Source organism: Panulirus ornatus, chromosome 14 (assembly GCF_036320965.1).
Source record: "Panulirus ornatus isolate Po-2019 chromosome 14, ASM3632096v1, whole genome shotgun sequence".
NCBI lineage: Eukaryota > Metazoa > Arthropoda > Malacostraca > Decapoda > Palinuridae > Panulirus > Panulirus ornatus.
In genome coordinates, this window is record NC_092237.1 from 38457414 (window position 1) to 38472321 (window position 14908).

At 38.7% G+C, this 14908-nt stretch overlaps 1 protein-coding gene across 1 annotated transcript in view; it reads right to left on the bottom strand.

Moving 5' to 3' along the window:
* LOC139753530 (glutamate receptor ionotropic, delta-1-like) overlaps window positions 1-14908 on the bottom strand; it is a 121245-nt gene that overhangs the window by 23913 nt on the left and 82424 nt on the right. The window contains exons 8-10 of the mRNA XM_071670178.1: window positions 13448-13575; window positions 2571-2692; window positions 872-1103 (exon numbers count right to left, since the gene is read on the bottom strand). Of these exons, the coding sequence (XP_071526279.1) occupies window positions 872-1103; window positions 2571-2692; window positions 13448-13575 (482 nt within the window). The remainder of the gene's footprint in view (window positions 1-871; window positions 1104-2570; window positions 2693-13447; window positions 13576-14908) is intronic.

The window sequence follows — 14908 nt, forward strand, 5'->3', positions numbered from 1 at the left end:
TGTGGAGGGTTTTAGATTCCTTGGAGTGGTCATGGCGCGAAATGGAATCACGGAAGCAGAAGTGAGTCTTTAGGGTCGGTGACGGGGCTAGGATTTTGATAAGATTTTGGAATAAGTGGAAACAGAAGTTATCTAGGAGGACGAAAATGGGCCTGTTTGAAAGTACAATAGTCTCAATGATGTATGAATGTAAGACACGGTGTAGGAAGGATGTGCTGGAAATAAAATGCTTGACGACAGAATGTGGTGTGATGGGGGGGTTGATCGAGTAAGTAATAATAAGAATATAGCTGAGAGAGATAAAGAGGATGTGCTGGAAAGGTTTGGACGTATGGAGAGAACGAATGAGAAGAGGCTAGCAAAGAAGATTTATATGTCAGAAGTGGAGGGAGCAGGGGGAATGGAGAGACTAAACTGGAGATGGAAGGAAGGAGGGAGAAAGATTTTGAGTGATCAGGGCCAGAACATACAGGTAGGTGAAAATCGTGCACGGAAACTGGATGGTTGTGGTATACAGAGGTCGACTTGTTGTCAGTGGACTGAACCAGGGCATATGAAACTGCTAGGGGAAACCACTCAAAGGTCCTCGTGGCCTGATTATGGACAGGGGGTCTAGTTTCAGTGCTTGCACTTGGCAGTTAGAGAATAGACGTGAACGAATGAGGCTTTTTCTTTGTCTGTTCCTGGCACTATCTTATTGGCGCAGGAAACCACAAACACATATGAAATAAAGCTCAAAGATATATACACACATTTCAAGGTGAGAATTTAAATCTTATAACAGTTAGTATGACATTTTTTGACATTTAGCATACCGGAAAGAAAGACGTATGTCTTACATAGTGCTATAGAGTACTTGGTAGAATCTCACCACGTATATAGAGGCAGAAGAGATACCAGGAGATGAAAAAGAAGCGGATGGACCAGCGTTGGGAGGTAATACGGTTGCCCTGAACCATCAGGTTCCTGAACATGTTGAAGCTGAAGCTTTGTAGGGAATAGTGGACACTGTCTTCCTCGTCCAGGTACACCACCAGCAGGCGGCTCACCGTGTAAAGAAGCGGACCCACCAGCACAGTCACCAGGCAGATACACAGCCACACCTGCCAGGGTAAATGGTACACAGTCGAGAGGAGGATCAGTCGGCCTACTATCATCATTTATCATTTGATGGTGCAGCAGCGGACCTTCTAGTTCCATTACCAGAAAGGTACTTGTCATGCCTGTAGTAGTAAGTTTTATCTACAGCAGGTAGAGTAACAGACGCACCAGCAACTGTCACAAGGAAGATAGTGTCACGCCTGCTGGAGCAAGTGTTGGTTATAGCGTAGGTCAGCAGGTAAAGTAACGGGCCCATTACCCGTGTCCCCAGGAAGAGAATCAGCTACATATTTTGGAGAAATTGTTGATCGTATCGTACAAGGAATACAGGGGAATGCAAAACATTGACAAACTATTGGGTTCTTTCAAAGCTGCTTATTTTCTAAGGCGAGATCAGAAATACGGAAGGTTCTCGTGGAGGGCTTGGATAAACCACTGGATGACTGAGAGAGGGAAATGTCTGTGATCATTACAATCAGGAATGCAAATAACTTCAGTCAGGACCTTAAAGAGAAGTATTGTCACTGTTGTCTAGCTACTCTAGGCTAATGAGTCTTAGGGAACTCCCCTGGTAACCACCTATTGTCACTGCCGCTCTCGGATACCGAATCCTGGACAACTCTATTGGTAACCTATACCTATTTGGAAAAGGTTCGTCTGACGTGTGTTCTTTGTTCCTTTCCATTAAGATAATCTTCGGAAAAGTCTCCTCCTTATTCCTGCCTGGTTATCCAGCTTTTCATTCAGTCCCCCATGTGGTACTGTGATAAATGCTTTCTGGCAATAGAAATATAAACACTATACTAAGCCTTCCCTTTTGCCGAGGGCACATTCACCTTCTTGTAGATATCTAGGAGTTTAGTTACTAATGACATCCTTTCCCTAAAAGTATGTTGTCTATCACTAAGGTAATATCTCCTCTGTAGAAAATCATGCAATGTTTTTCTTTTCTGATTAAGTCGTCCAGTACCTTACAGACCATACTCGTTAAGGAGACTGTTCTGTAGTTGAGCGCGTCATATAGATGGGTATGACGTTTGTCCAAGACATCTTGAAAGGAATTTTTAGTGTATCTACATCCACCTACAGCATCTATAGTGAAATTTCATAAGGACTATGAGCCTTGTATGGGTCAAAGGCCTTTTGATATTCAACTTATGTCTTTTTTGGATTATGTGTATGTATGTGTGTGTGTGTGTGTGTGTGTGTGTGTGTGTGTGTGTGTGTGTGTGTGTGTGTGTGTGTGTATGTGTGTGTGTGTGTGTGTGTGTGTGCATGTGCGTGTGTGTGGTCGGTCATTTATACACATGCTAATGAATGTGCGAATATATTACAATGAGAATTCGCCCAACTATTGTCAAAAGAATTAAAGGTTCTTATTATACAGTATGTGTAAGACAAAAATCTTAAAGATAAACTTGGCTTCCCTGGTAACTAAGACATAGCAGCTGTTGCTCTTATCCACCTACCCTGAGCGTGAAGGGAGACAAGACGGCAAATGATCTGTTCTTTTCCTTGGGTGCGGGAGACACCAGTTTCGAAGCTTCCAGACAGTAGGGCAATGTGAAGTCCACTATAGTCTCACGGATATCTGAAGGTTCAGGAGAAGTAGCTGGATGAAGATCCGGGAGTAATGTGAATGATTACCTCACTTTCGTATCGTAATGCATATATTTACGTGAATTTCCTGGTTAGCTTTGATATACATAACAGAACACTTTTTATACAAATGAAATTGAATAAATTCAAGTATCAATGGACCACTGGCGTTTTAACGAGGCTGTGAGAGTGGAAGAGAAAAGAAACACAAAGAAATGTGTGGTAGAAACATAGAAAGACTTTTCAAATAGGAAGACCTGTAAATCCATATAGTTAATGTCAGTTAGGGATGTGAATCTAAACAACAAAGTCTACATTTAAACGTAGATATGGGACTGCTTTCAACCATTCAAACTGGTTAATCGTTCTATGCATTAACAATCCTATTGCAAAAAGTACTTCCCCTCATTCGGGGTATATTTTGACGACAAATTTATATACACTCTAACGAGAACATCAGGAGTAATAACAATAACTGTTGTAACGACTAAAGTCTTACTCACAAATATGACTTTTATGAAGATGTACCGTGAAAGAGTGAGAAGCACAGGAATAATGAAGAGAAGCAGAAAGTAACAGTCTGTTCAAAAGTATGTATATGTTCATGACAAAATCAATGAGAAAAATAGAAATTCATGCACTTGTCAAAGCAAAATTACATTTTTTCGCCTTCAATCTATTCATCTATCTACCTATATATATATCAATATATCAATATATTTATAAATGTGATGAAGCAAGATAAAGTTCAGTAACTTCAAGAAAATCAGTCTCTCCTGGTTCTATTAGTTTTTTGATGCTTAACATTTGGTGAAGTAAGGCATTTACATCATATGTTTTAATTTAATGAACGTATTTTCCTTATTTTGAGTAATTTAAGAATATTTTTATGTTACACATGAATTGATGTATGTGACTGTGCATATATATATATATATATATATATATATATATATATATATATATATATATATATATATATATATATATATATATATATATATATGTGTGTGTGAGTGTGTATATATGTGTGTATATGAATGTATATATATATATATATATATATATATATATATATATATATATATATATATATATATATATATATATATATATATATATATATATATATATATATATATATATATATTGTCCCTAGGGATAGGGGAGAAAGTATACTTCCCAAGCATTCCTCACGTGTCGTAGAAGGCGACTAAAGGGGACGGGAGCTGGGGGCCAGAAATCCTCCCCTACTTGTATTTTAACTTTCTAAAATGGGAAACAGGAGAAGGAGTCACGCGGGGAGTGCTCATCCTCCTCGAAGGCTCAGATTAGGGTGCCTAAATGTGTGTGGATGTAAGCAAGATGTGAAAAAAGGAGAGATAGGTAGTATGTTTGAGGAAAGGAGCCTGTATGTTTTGGCTCTGAGTGAAACGAAGCTCAAGGGTAAAGGTGAAGAGTGGTTTGGGAATGTCTTGGGAGTTAAGTCAGGGGTTAGTGAGAGGAAAAGAGCAAGGGAAGGGGTAGCACTACTCCTGAAACAGGAGTTGTGGGAGTATGTGATAGAATGTAACAAAGTAAATTCTAGATTGATATGGATAAAACTGAAAGTTGAGGGAGAGAGATGGGTGATTATTGGTGCATATGCACCTGGGCATGAGAAGAAAAATCATGAGATGTAAGTGTTTTGGGAGCAGCTGAATGCGTGTGTTAGTGGTTTTGATGCACAAGACCGGGTTATAGTGATGGGTGATTTGAATGCAAAGGTGAGTAATGTGGCAGTTGCGGGAATAATTGGTATACATGGGGTGTGCAGTGTTATAAATGGAAATGGTGAAGAGCTTCTAGATTTATGTGCTAAAAAAGGACTGGTGATTGGGAATACCTTGTTTAAAAAGCGAGATATACATAAGTATACGCATGTAAGTGGGAGAGAAGGCCAGAGAGCGTTATTGGATTACGTGTTAATTGACAGGTGCGCGAAAGAAAGACTTTTGTATGTTAATGTGCTGAGAGGTGCAACTGGAGGGATGTCTGTTCATAAGTGAAGATTTGTATGGGTTTTCAGAAGAGAAGAGAGAATGTTGGGGTGAAGAGGGTGGTGAGAGTAAGTGAGCTTGGGAAGGAGACTTGTGTGAGGAAGTATCATGAGAGACTGAGTACAGAATGGAAAAAGGTGAGAACAAAGGAGGTAAGGGGAGTGGGGGAGGAATAGGATGTATTTAGGGAAGCAGTGATGGCTTGCGCAAAAGATGCTTGTGGCATGAGAAGCGTGGGAGGTGGGTTGATTAGAAAGGGTAGTGAGTGGTGGGACGAAGAAGTAAGATTATTAGTGAAAGAGAAAGGAGATGCATTTGGACGATTTTTGCAGGGAAAAAATGCAAATGAGTGGGACATGTATAAAAGAAAGAGGCAGGAGGTCAAGAGAAAGGTGCAAGGGGTGAAAAAGACGGCAAATGAGATTTGGGGTGAGAGAGTATCATTAAATTTTAGGGAGAATAAAAAGATGTTCTGGAAGGAGGTAAATAAAGTGCGTAAGACAAGGGAGCAAATGGGAACTTCAGTGAAGGGGGCTAATGGGGAGGTGATAACAAGTAATGGTGATGTGAGAAGGAGATGGAGTGAGTATTTTGAAAGTTTGTTGAATGTGTTTGATGATAGAGTGGCAGATATAGGGTGTTTTGGTCGAGGTGGTGTGCAAAGTGAGAGGGTTAGGGAAAATGATTTGGTAAACAGAGAAGAGGTGGTAAAAGCTTTGTTGATAGATGAAAGCTGGCAAGCAAGAGGTTAGGATAGTATTGCAGTGGAATTTATTAAAAAAGGTAGAGACTGTATTGTTGACTGGTTGGTAAGGTTATCTAATGTATGTATGATTCATGGTGAGGTGCTAGAGGATTGCCGAAATGCTTGCATAGTGCCATTGAACAAAGGCAAAGGGGATAAGAGTGAGTGCTCAAATTACAGATGTATAAGTTTGTTGAGTATTCTTGGTAAATTATATGGGAGGGTATTGATTGAGAGGGTGAAGGCATGTACAGAGCATATGATTAGGGAGGAGCAGTGTAGTTTCAGAAGTGGTAGAGGGTGTGTGGATCAGGAGTTTGCTTTGAAGAATTTATGTGAGAAATACTTAGAAAAGCAAATGGATTTGTATGTAGCATTTATGGATCTGGAGAAGGTATATGATAGAGTTGATAGAGAGCCTCTGTGGAACGTACAAAGAATATATGGTGTGTGAGGCAAATTGTTAGAAGCAGTGGAAAGTATTTATCGACGATGTAAGGCATATGTACGTATAGGAAGAGAGGAAAGTGATTGGTTCTCCGCAAACTTACCTCCCAATTGACTTGACCCTCAAACCTATTGTACCTAATAACCTTGCTCTTATTCACATTTACTCTTAACTTTCTTCTTTCACACACTTTATCAAACTCAGTCACCAGCTTCTGCAGTTTCTCACATGAATCAGCCACCAACGCTGCATCATCAGCGAACAACGACTGACTCACTTCCCAAGCTCTCTCATCTACAACAGACTGCATACTTGCCCCTCTTTCCAAAACTCTTGCATTCACCTCCCTAACAACACCATCCATAAACAAATTAAACAACTATGGAGACATCAAACCCCTGCCGCAAACCTACATTCACTGAGAACAACTCACTTTCCTCTCTTCCTACACGTACACATGCCTTATATCCTCCAGAAAAACTTTTCACTGCTTCTAACAACTTGCCTCCCACACCATATATTCTTAAAACCTTCCACAGAGCATCTCTATCAACTCTATCATATGCCTTCTCCATATCCATAAATGCTACATACAAATCCATTTGTTTTTCTAAGTATTTCTCATATACATTCTTCAAAGGAAACACCTGATCCACACATCCTCTACCACTTCTGAAACCATACTGCTCTTCCCCAATCTGATGCTCTGTACATGCCTTCACCCTCTCAATCAATACCCTCCCATATAATTTTCCAGGAATACTCAACAAACTTATTCCTCTGTAATTTGAGCACTCACTCTTACCCCCTTTGCCTTTGTACAGTGGCACTATTCAAGAATTCTGCTAGTCCTCAGGCACCTCACCATGAATCATGCATACATTAAATAACCTTACCAACCAGTCAACAATACAGTCACCCACTTTTTTAATAAATTCCACTGCAATACCATCCAAACCTGCTGCCTTGCTGGCTTTCATCTTCCGTAAAGCTTTTACTACCACTTCTATATTTACCGAATCATTTTCCCTACCCCTCTCACTTTGCACACCACCTCGACCAAAACACCCTATATCTGCCACTCTATCATCAAACACATTAAACAAACCTTCAAAATACTCACTCCATCTCCTTCTCACGTCACCACTATTTGTTATCACCCCCCCCATTAGCCCCCTTCACTGAAGTTCCCATTTGCTCCCTTGTATTACGCACTTTATTTACCTCCTTCCAAAAAATCTTTTTATTCTCTGAAATTTAATGATACTCTCTCACCCCAACTCTCATTTGCCCTCTTTTTCACCTCTTGCACCTTTCTCTTGACCTCCTGCCTCTTTCTTTTATACCTCTCCCACTCATTTGCATCTTTTCCCTGCAAAAATCGTCCAAATGACTCTCTCTTCTCTTTCACTAATAATCTTACTTCTTCATCCCACCACTCACTACCTTTTCTAATCAGCCCACCTCCCATGCTTCTCATGCCACAAGCATCTTTTGCGCAAGCCATCACTGCTTCCCTAAATACATCCCATTCCTCCTCCACTCCCCTTACCTCCTTTGTTCTCACCTTTTTTCCATTCTGTACTCATTCTCTCCTGGTACTTCCTCACACAAGTCTCCTTCCCAAGCTCACTTACTCTCACCACTCTCTTCACCACTTCATTCTCTCTTCTTTTCTGAAAACCGCCACCTTCGCCTCCACAAGATAATGATCAGATATCCCTCCAGTTGCACCTCTCAGCACATTAACATCCAAAAGTCTCTCTTTCGTGCGTCTATCAATTAACACATAATCCAATAACGCTCTCTGGCCATCTCTCCTACTTACATACGTATACTTATGTATATCTCGCTTTTTAAACTAGGTATTCCCAATCACCAGTCCTTTTTCAGCACATAAATCTACAAGCTTTTCACCATTTCCATTTACAACACTGAACACTCCATGTATACCAATTATTCCCTGAACTGCCACATTACTTACCTTTGCATTCAAATCACCCATCACTATAACCCGATCTCGTGCATCAAAACCACTAACACACTCATTCAGCTGCTCCGAAAACACTTGCCTCTCAAGATCTTTCTTCTCATGCCCAGGTGCATATTCACCAATAATCACCAATCTCTCTCCATCAACTTTCAGTTTTACCCATGTGAATCTAGAATTTACTTTCTTACACTCTATCACATACTCCCACAACTCCTGATTCAGGATTAGTGCTACTCCTTCCCTTGCTCTTGTCCTCTCACTAACCCCTGACTTTACTCCCAAGACATTCCCAAACCACTCTTCCCCTTTACCCTTGAGCTTCGTTTCACTCAGAGCCAAAACATGCAGGTTCCTTTCCATAAACATGCTATCCCTGGGGATATATAAATATATATATATATATATATATATATATATATATATATATATATATATATATATATATATATATATATATATATATATATATATATATATATATATATATATATATATATATATATATATATATATATATATATATATATATATATATATATATATATATATATATATATATATATATATATATATATATATATATATATATATATATATATATATATATATATATATATATATATATATATATATATATATATATATATATATATATATATATATATATATATAATATATATATATATATATATATATATATATATATATATATATATATATATATATATATATATATATATATATATATATATATATATATATATATATATATATTATTTTTTTTTATTATACTTTGTCGCTGTCTCCGCGTTTGCGAGGTAGCGCAAGGAAACAGACGAAAGAAATGGCCCAACCCCCCCCCCCATACACATGTATATACATACGTCCACACACGCAAATATACATACCTACACAGCTTTCCATGGTTTACCCCAGACGCTTCACATGCCTTGCTTCAATCCACTGACAGCACGTCAACCCCGGTATACCACATCGCTCCAATTCACCCTATTCCTTGCCCTCCTTTCACCCTCCTGCATGTTCAGGCCCCGATCACACAAAATCTTTTTCACTCCATCTTTCCACCTCCAATTTGGTCTCCCTCTTCTCCTCGTTCCCTCCACCTCCGACACATATATCCTCTTCGTCAATCTTTCCTCACTCATCTCTCCATGTGCCCAAACCACTTCAAAACACCCTCTTCTGCTCTCTCAACCACGCTCTTTTTATTTCCACACATCTCTCTTACCCTTACGTTACTCACTCGATCAAACCACCTCACACCACACATTGTCCTCAAACATCTCATTTCCAGCACATCCATCCTCCTGCGCACAACTCTATCCATAGCCCACGCCTCGCAACCATACAATATTGTTGGAACCTACTATTCCTTCAAACATACCCATTTTTGCTTTCCGAGATAATGTTCTCGACTTCCACACATTCTTCAAGGCCCCCAGAATTTTCGCCCCCTCCCCCACCCTATGATCCACTTCCGATTCCATGGTTCCATCCGCTGCCAGATCCACTCCCAGATATCTAAAACACTTCACTTCCTCCAGTTTTTCTCCATTCAAACTCACCTCCCAATTGACTTGACCCTCAACCCTACTGTACCTAATAACCTTGTTCTTATTCACATTTACTCTTAACTTTCTTCTTCCACACACTTTACCAAACTCAGTCACCAGCTTCTGCAGTTTCTCACATATATATATATATATATATATATATACATTTTTTTTTTTTTTTTTTTTTTTATACTTTGTCGCTGTCTCCCGCGTTTGCGAGGTAGCGCAAGGAAACAGTCGAAAGAAATGGCCCAACCCCCCCCCCCATACACATGTATATACATACGTCCACACACGCAAATATACATACCTACACAGCCTTCCATGGTTTTCCCCAGACGCTTCACATGCCCTGATTCAATCCCCGGTATACCACATCGCTCCAATTCACTCTATTCCTTGCCCTCCTTTCACCCTCCTGCATGTTCAGGCCCCGATCACACAAAATCTTTTTCACTCCATCTTTCCACCCCCAATTTGGTCTCCCTCTTCTCCTCGTTCCCTCCACCTCCGACACATATATCCTCTTGGTCAATCTTTCCTCACTCATTCTCTCCATGTGCCCAAACCACTTCAAAACACCCTCCTCTGCTCTCTCAACCACGCTCTTTTTATTTCCACACATCTCTCTTACCCTTACGTTACTCACTCGATCAAACCACCTCACACCACACATTGTCCTCAGACATCTCATTTCCAGCACATCCATCCTCCTGCGCACAACTCTATCCATAGCCCACGCCTCGCAACCATACAACATTGTTGGAACCACTATTCCTTCAAACATACCCATATATATATATGTATATATATATATATATATATATATATATATATATATATATATATATATATATATATATATATATATATATATATATATATATACCATATATATATATATATATATATATGCTTTCCGAGATAATGTTCTCGACTTCCACACATTCTTCAAGGCTCCCAGAATTTTCGCCCCCTCCCCCACCCTATGATCCACTTCCGCTTCCATGGTTCCGCTGCCAGATCCACTCCCAGATATCTAAAACACTTCACTTCCTCCAGTTTTTCTCCATTCAAACTCACCTCCCAATTGACTTGACCCTCAACCCTACTGTACCTAATAACTTTGCTCTTATTCACATTTACTCTTAACTTTCTTCTTTCACACACTTTCCTAAACTCAGTCACCAGCTTCTGCAGTTTCTCACATGAATCAGCCACCAGCGCTGTATCATCAGCGAACAACAACTGACTCACTTCCCAAGCTCTCTCATCCCCAACAGACTTCATACTTGCCCCTCTTTCCAAAACTCTTGCATTCACCTCCCTAACAACCCCATCCATAAACAAATTAAACAACCATGGAGACTTCACACACCCCTGCCGCAAACCTACATTCACTGAGAACCAATCACTTTCCTCTCTTCCTACACGTACACATGCCTTACATCCTCGATAAAAACTTTTCACTTCTTCTAACAACTTGCCTCCCACACCATATATTCTTAATACTTTCCACAGAGCATCTCTATCAACTCTATCATATGCCTTCTCCAGATCCATAAATGCTACATACAAATCCATTTGCTTTTCTAAGTATTTCTCACATACATTCTTCAAAGCAAACACCTGATCCACACATCCTCTACCACTTCTGAAACCACACTGCTCTTCCTCAATCTGATGCTCTGTACATGCCTTCACCCTCTCAATCAATATCCTCCCATATAATTTACCAGGAATAGTGGTTCCAACAATGTTGTATGGTTGCGAGGCGTGGGCTATGGATAGAGTTGTGCGCAGGAGGATGGATGTGCTGGAAATGAGATGTTTGAGGACAATGTGTGGTGTGAGGTGGTTTGATCGAGTAAGTAACGTAAGGGTAAGAGAGATGTGTGGAAGTAAAAACAACGTGGTTGAGAGAGCAGAAGAGGGTGTTTTGAAATGGTTCGGGCACATGGAGAGAATGAGTGAGGAAAGATTGACCAAGAGAATATATGTGTCGGAGGTGGAGGGAACGAGGAGAAGAGGGAGACCAAATTGGAGGTGGAAAGATGGAGTGAAAAAGATTTTGTGTGATCGGGGCCTGAGCATGCAGGAGGGTGAAAGGAGGGCAAGGAATAGAGTGAATTGGAGCGATGTGGTATACCGGGGTTTACGTGCTGTCAGTGGATTGAATCAAGGCATGTGAAGCGTCTGGGGTAAACCATGGAAAGCTGTGTAGGTATGTATATTTGAGTGTGTGGACGTATGTATATACATGTGTATGGGGGTGGGTTGGGCCATTTCTTTCGTCTGTTTCCTTGCGCTACCTCGCAAACGAGGGAGACAGCGACAAAGCATAAAAAAAAAAATATATATATATATATATATATATATATATATATATATATATATATATATATATATAGATGTATATATATATATATATATATATATATATATATATATATATATATATATATATATATATATATATATATATATATATAGATATATATATATATATATATATTTTTCTTTTTTTTTCAAACGATTCGCCATATCCCACGTTAGCGAGGTAGCGTTAAGAACAGGGGGCTGGGCCTTTGAGGGAATATCCTCACCTGGCCCCGTTCTCTGTTCCTTCTTTTGGAAAAAAAAAAAAAATAACGAGAGGGGAGGATTTCTAGCCCCCCGCTCCCTCCCCTTTTAGTCGCCTTCGACTACACGCAGGGAATACGTGGGAAGTATTCTTTCTCCCCTATCCCCAGGGATATATATATATATATATATATATATATATATATATATATATATATATATATATATATATATATATATATATATATATATATATATGAAGGAATAGTGGTTCCAACAATATTGTATGGTTGCGAGGCGTGGACTATGGATAGAGTTGTGCGCAGGAGGATGGATGTGCTGGAAATGAGATGTTTGAGGACAATGTGTGGTGTGAGGTGGTTTGATCGAGTAAGTAACGTAAGGGTAAGAGAGATGTGTGGAAATAAAAAGAGCGTGGTTGAGAGAGCAGAAGAGGGTGTTTTGAAACGGTTTGGTCACATGGAGAGAATGAGTGAGGAAAGATTGACCAAGAGGATATATGTGTCGGAGGTGGAGGGAAGGAGGAGAAGAGGGAGACCAAATTGGAGGTGGAAAGATGGCGTGAAAAAGATTTTGTGTGATCGGGGCCTGAACATGCAGGAGGGTGAAAGGAGGGCAAAGAATAGAGTGAATTGGAGCGATGTGGTATACCGGGGTTGACGTGCTGTCAGTGGATTGAATCAAGGCATGTATATGGGGGATGGGTTGGGCCACTTCTTTCGTCTGTTTCCTTGCGCTACCTCGCAAACGCGGGAGACAGCGACAAAGCAAAAAAAAAAAAAAAAATATATATATATATATATATATATATATATATATATATATATATATATATATATATATATTTATATGTATATATATATATATATATATATATATATATATATATATATATATATATATATATATATATATATATATATATATATATATATATATATATATATATATATATATATATATATTATATATATATATATATATATATATATATATATATATATATATATATATATATATATATATATATATATATATATATAATCTACTCGATATATTTTACTTATTTTTGGTGTGGATAGGATGAATAATGTTTTCCTATGTTGATGTAGAGAAATGTCTCAACAGATAGGGTGGTCAGGTTAATGCATTGATCTTTTTAGTTTCTCATGAATAACTTAATGTAAGTCTTTTCCACATAAGATTAAAAGTTTCTTATAATTGTAACTGTTCCTGACTAATATCTGTAAGAAATGGTATAACCATACAATTCAAAGGCTATTGTAGACGTTCAAAGTTGGAAAGTTTGGTTCTCTCCTCCTTGGGTATCGATGACAAACGAACCTGTAATAGTGATCTCGCAGACCGCGAGGTGTGCCTCATGTCTGGCCACTTGTCCGATCATGCCTGTGACAGTTTTGTTTGGTAGGACTCCGCCCCACTTGTCATCCGGGGAGTTAACTAGCCGGTACCTGCAGAGACAAAAGGGTCATTTGTCGTTGTACACATTTTCTGACTGTTGGTTCCCTGGGATAAATGTTAACTGAGACACATATAACTACATAGAGAATATACAAAAATAGGCAGTAACGGGGGGATATGCTGTGTAAGAAAAGTGTTTTTGGGTCTGTTGGTTATATGTACACGTGAGTCAAATGTGAAAGTTCTCTCCCTCGTGAATCATTTTCTGTGTTAAAACATATTAATATATCTAGTGGATCGAACTGCAGTACTAGTTACGCACATAATGAGAAGAACAATAGTGAAACGGGAACAATTACCTTTAGATATTCATATTTTCCTGATATGTATGTATGTATGTATGTATGTATGTATGTATGTATGTATGTATGTATGTATGTATGTATGCATGTATGTATGTATATATGTATGTATGTATACATGCATGTATGTATGTATGTATGTATACGAATAAAGTGCATATGAACGCGCACCTTCATAGAACATGCAATGTATGTTCTATGAAGGTGCGCGTTCATATGCACTTTATTCGTATTCATATACCTCCGCGTTGTAGAGTTAGGTTCGGTAAAACGCTATGAGCTGGCTATGTGCGTCTGTTCGGAAACAACCAAGTATAGACCCCGTTGCTCACCATTGTGAGACGAAGGGTATTCGAGTACTTAGTATTTCGAATAGTTGTTACCTATTATACAGTCCCATAGCCTAGCGGTTAGCATGCCTGCCTCTTGCAGAGGGGTCCCAGGTTCGATCCTGGATGTGGGAGGTTTGTATGTTGTATGTATGTATGTAAGTATGTATGAATGTATGTATGTATGTATGTATTTATGTATGTATGTATGTATATATGTATGTATGTATGTCTTTCCATTCAATCTCTCTCTCTACTGCTACTTGGAACGAAAGGAATCAAAGTTTTGCACGCATCACAATTTCGATTAGGTTTATTACTCTCTCATCCAATGAGCTTACCTTAGTGACTGTCTGGCTTGATGACGTTACTTTGATATATTCTAAAATTAATCATCAGAGGGTTCCATAGGTTTTGTTTTATATAACCGGCACGACACGGGCAAAACATTTCTTCAGTAATAAACATCTCGGATGAAAGAGGAAAAGGGTATGAAAGAGAAAAGAAGATATTCATTATTTATAAATTTCATTGCCGCTTCCCGCGTAAGAAAGATACCACCAGTAAGCAGACGAAGAAAGACCACGCACACACACACACACACACACACACATATATATATGTGTATATATATATATATATTTTTTTTTTCAAACTATTCGCCATTTCCCGCATTAGCGAGGTAGCGTTAA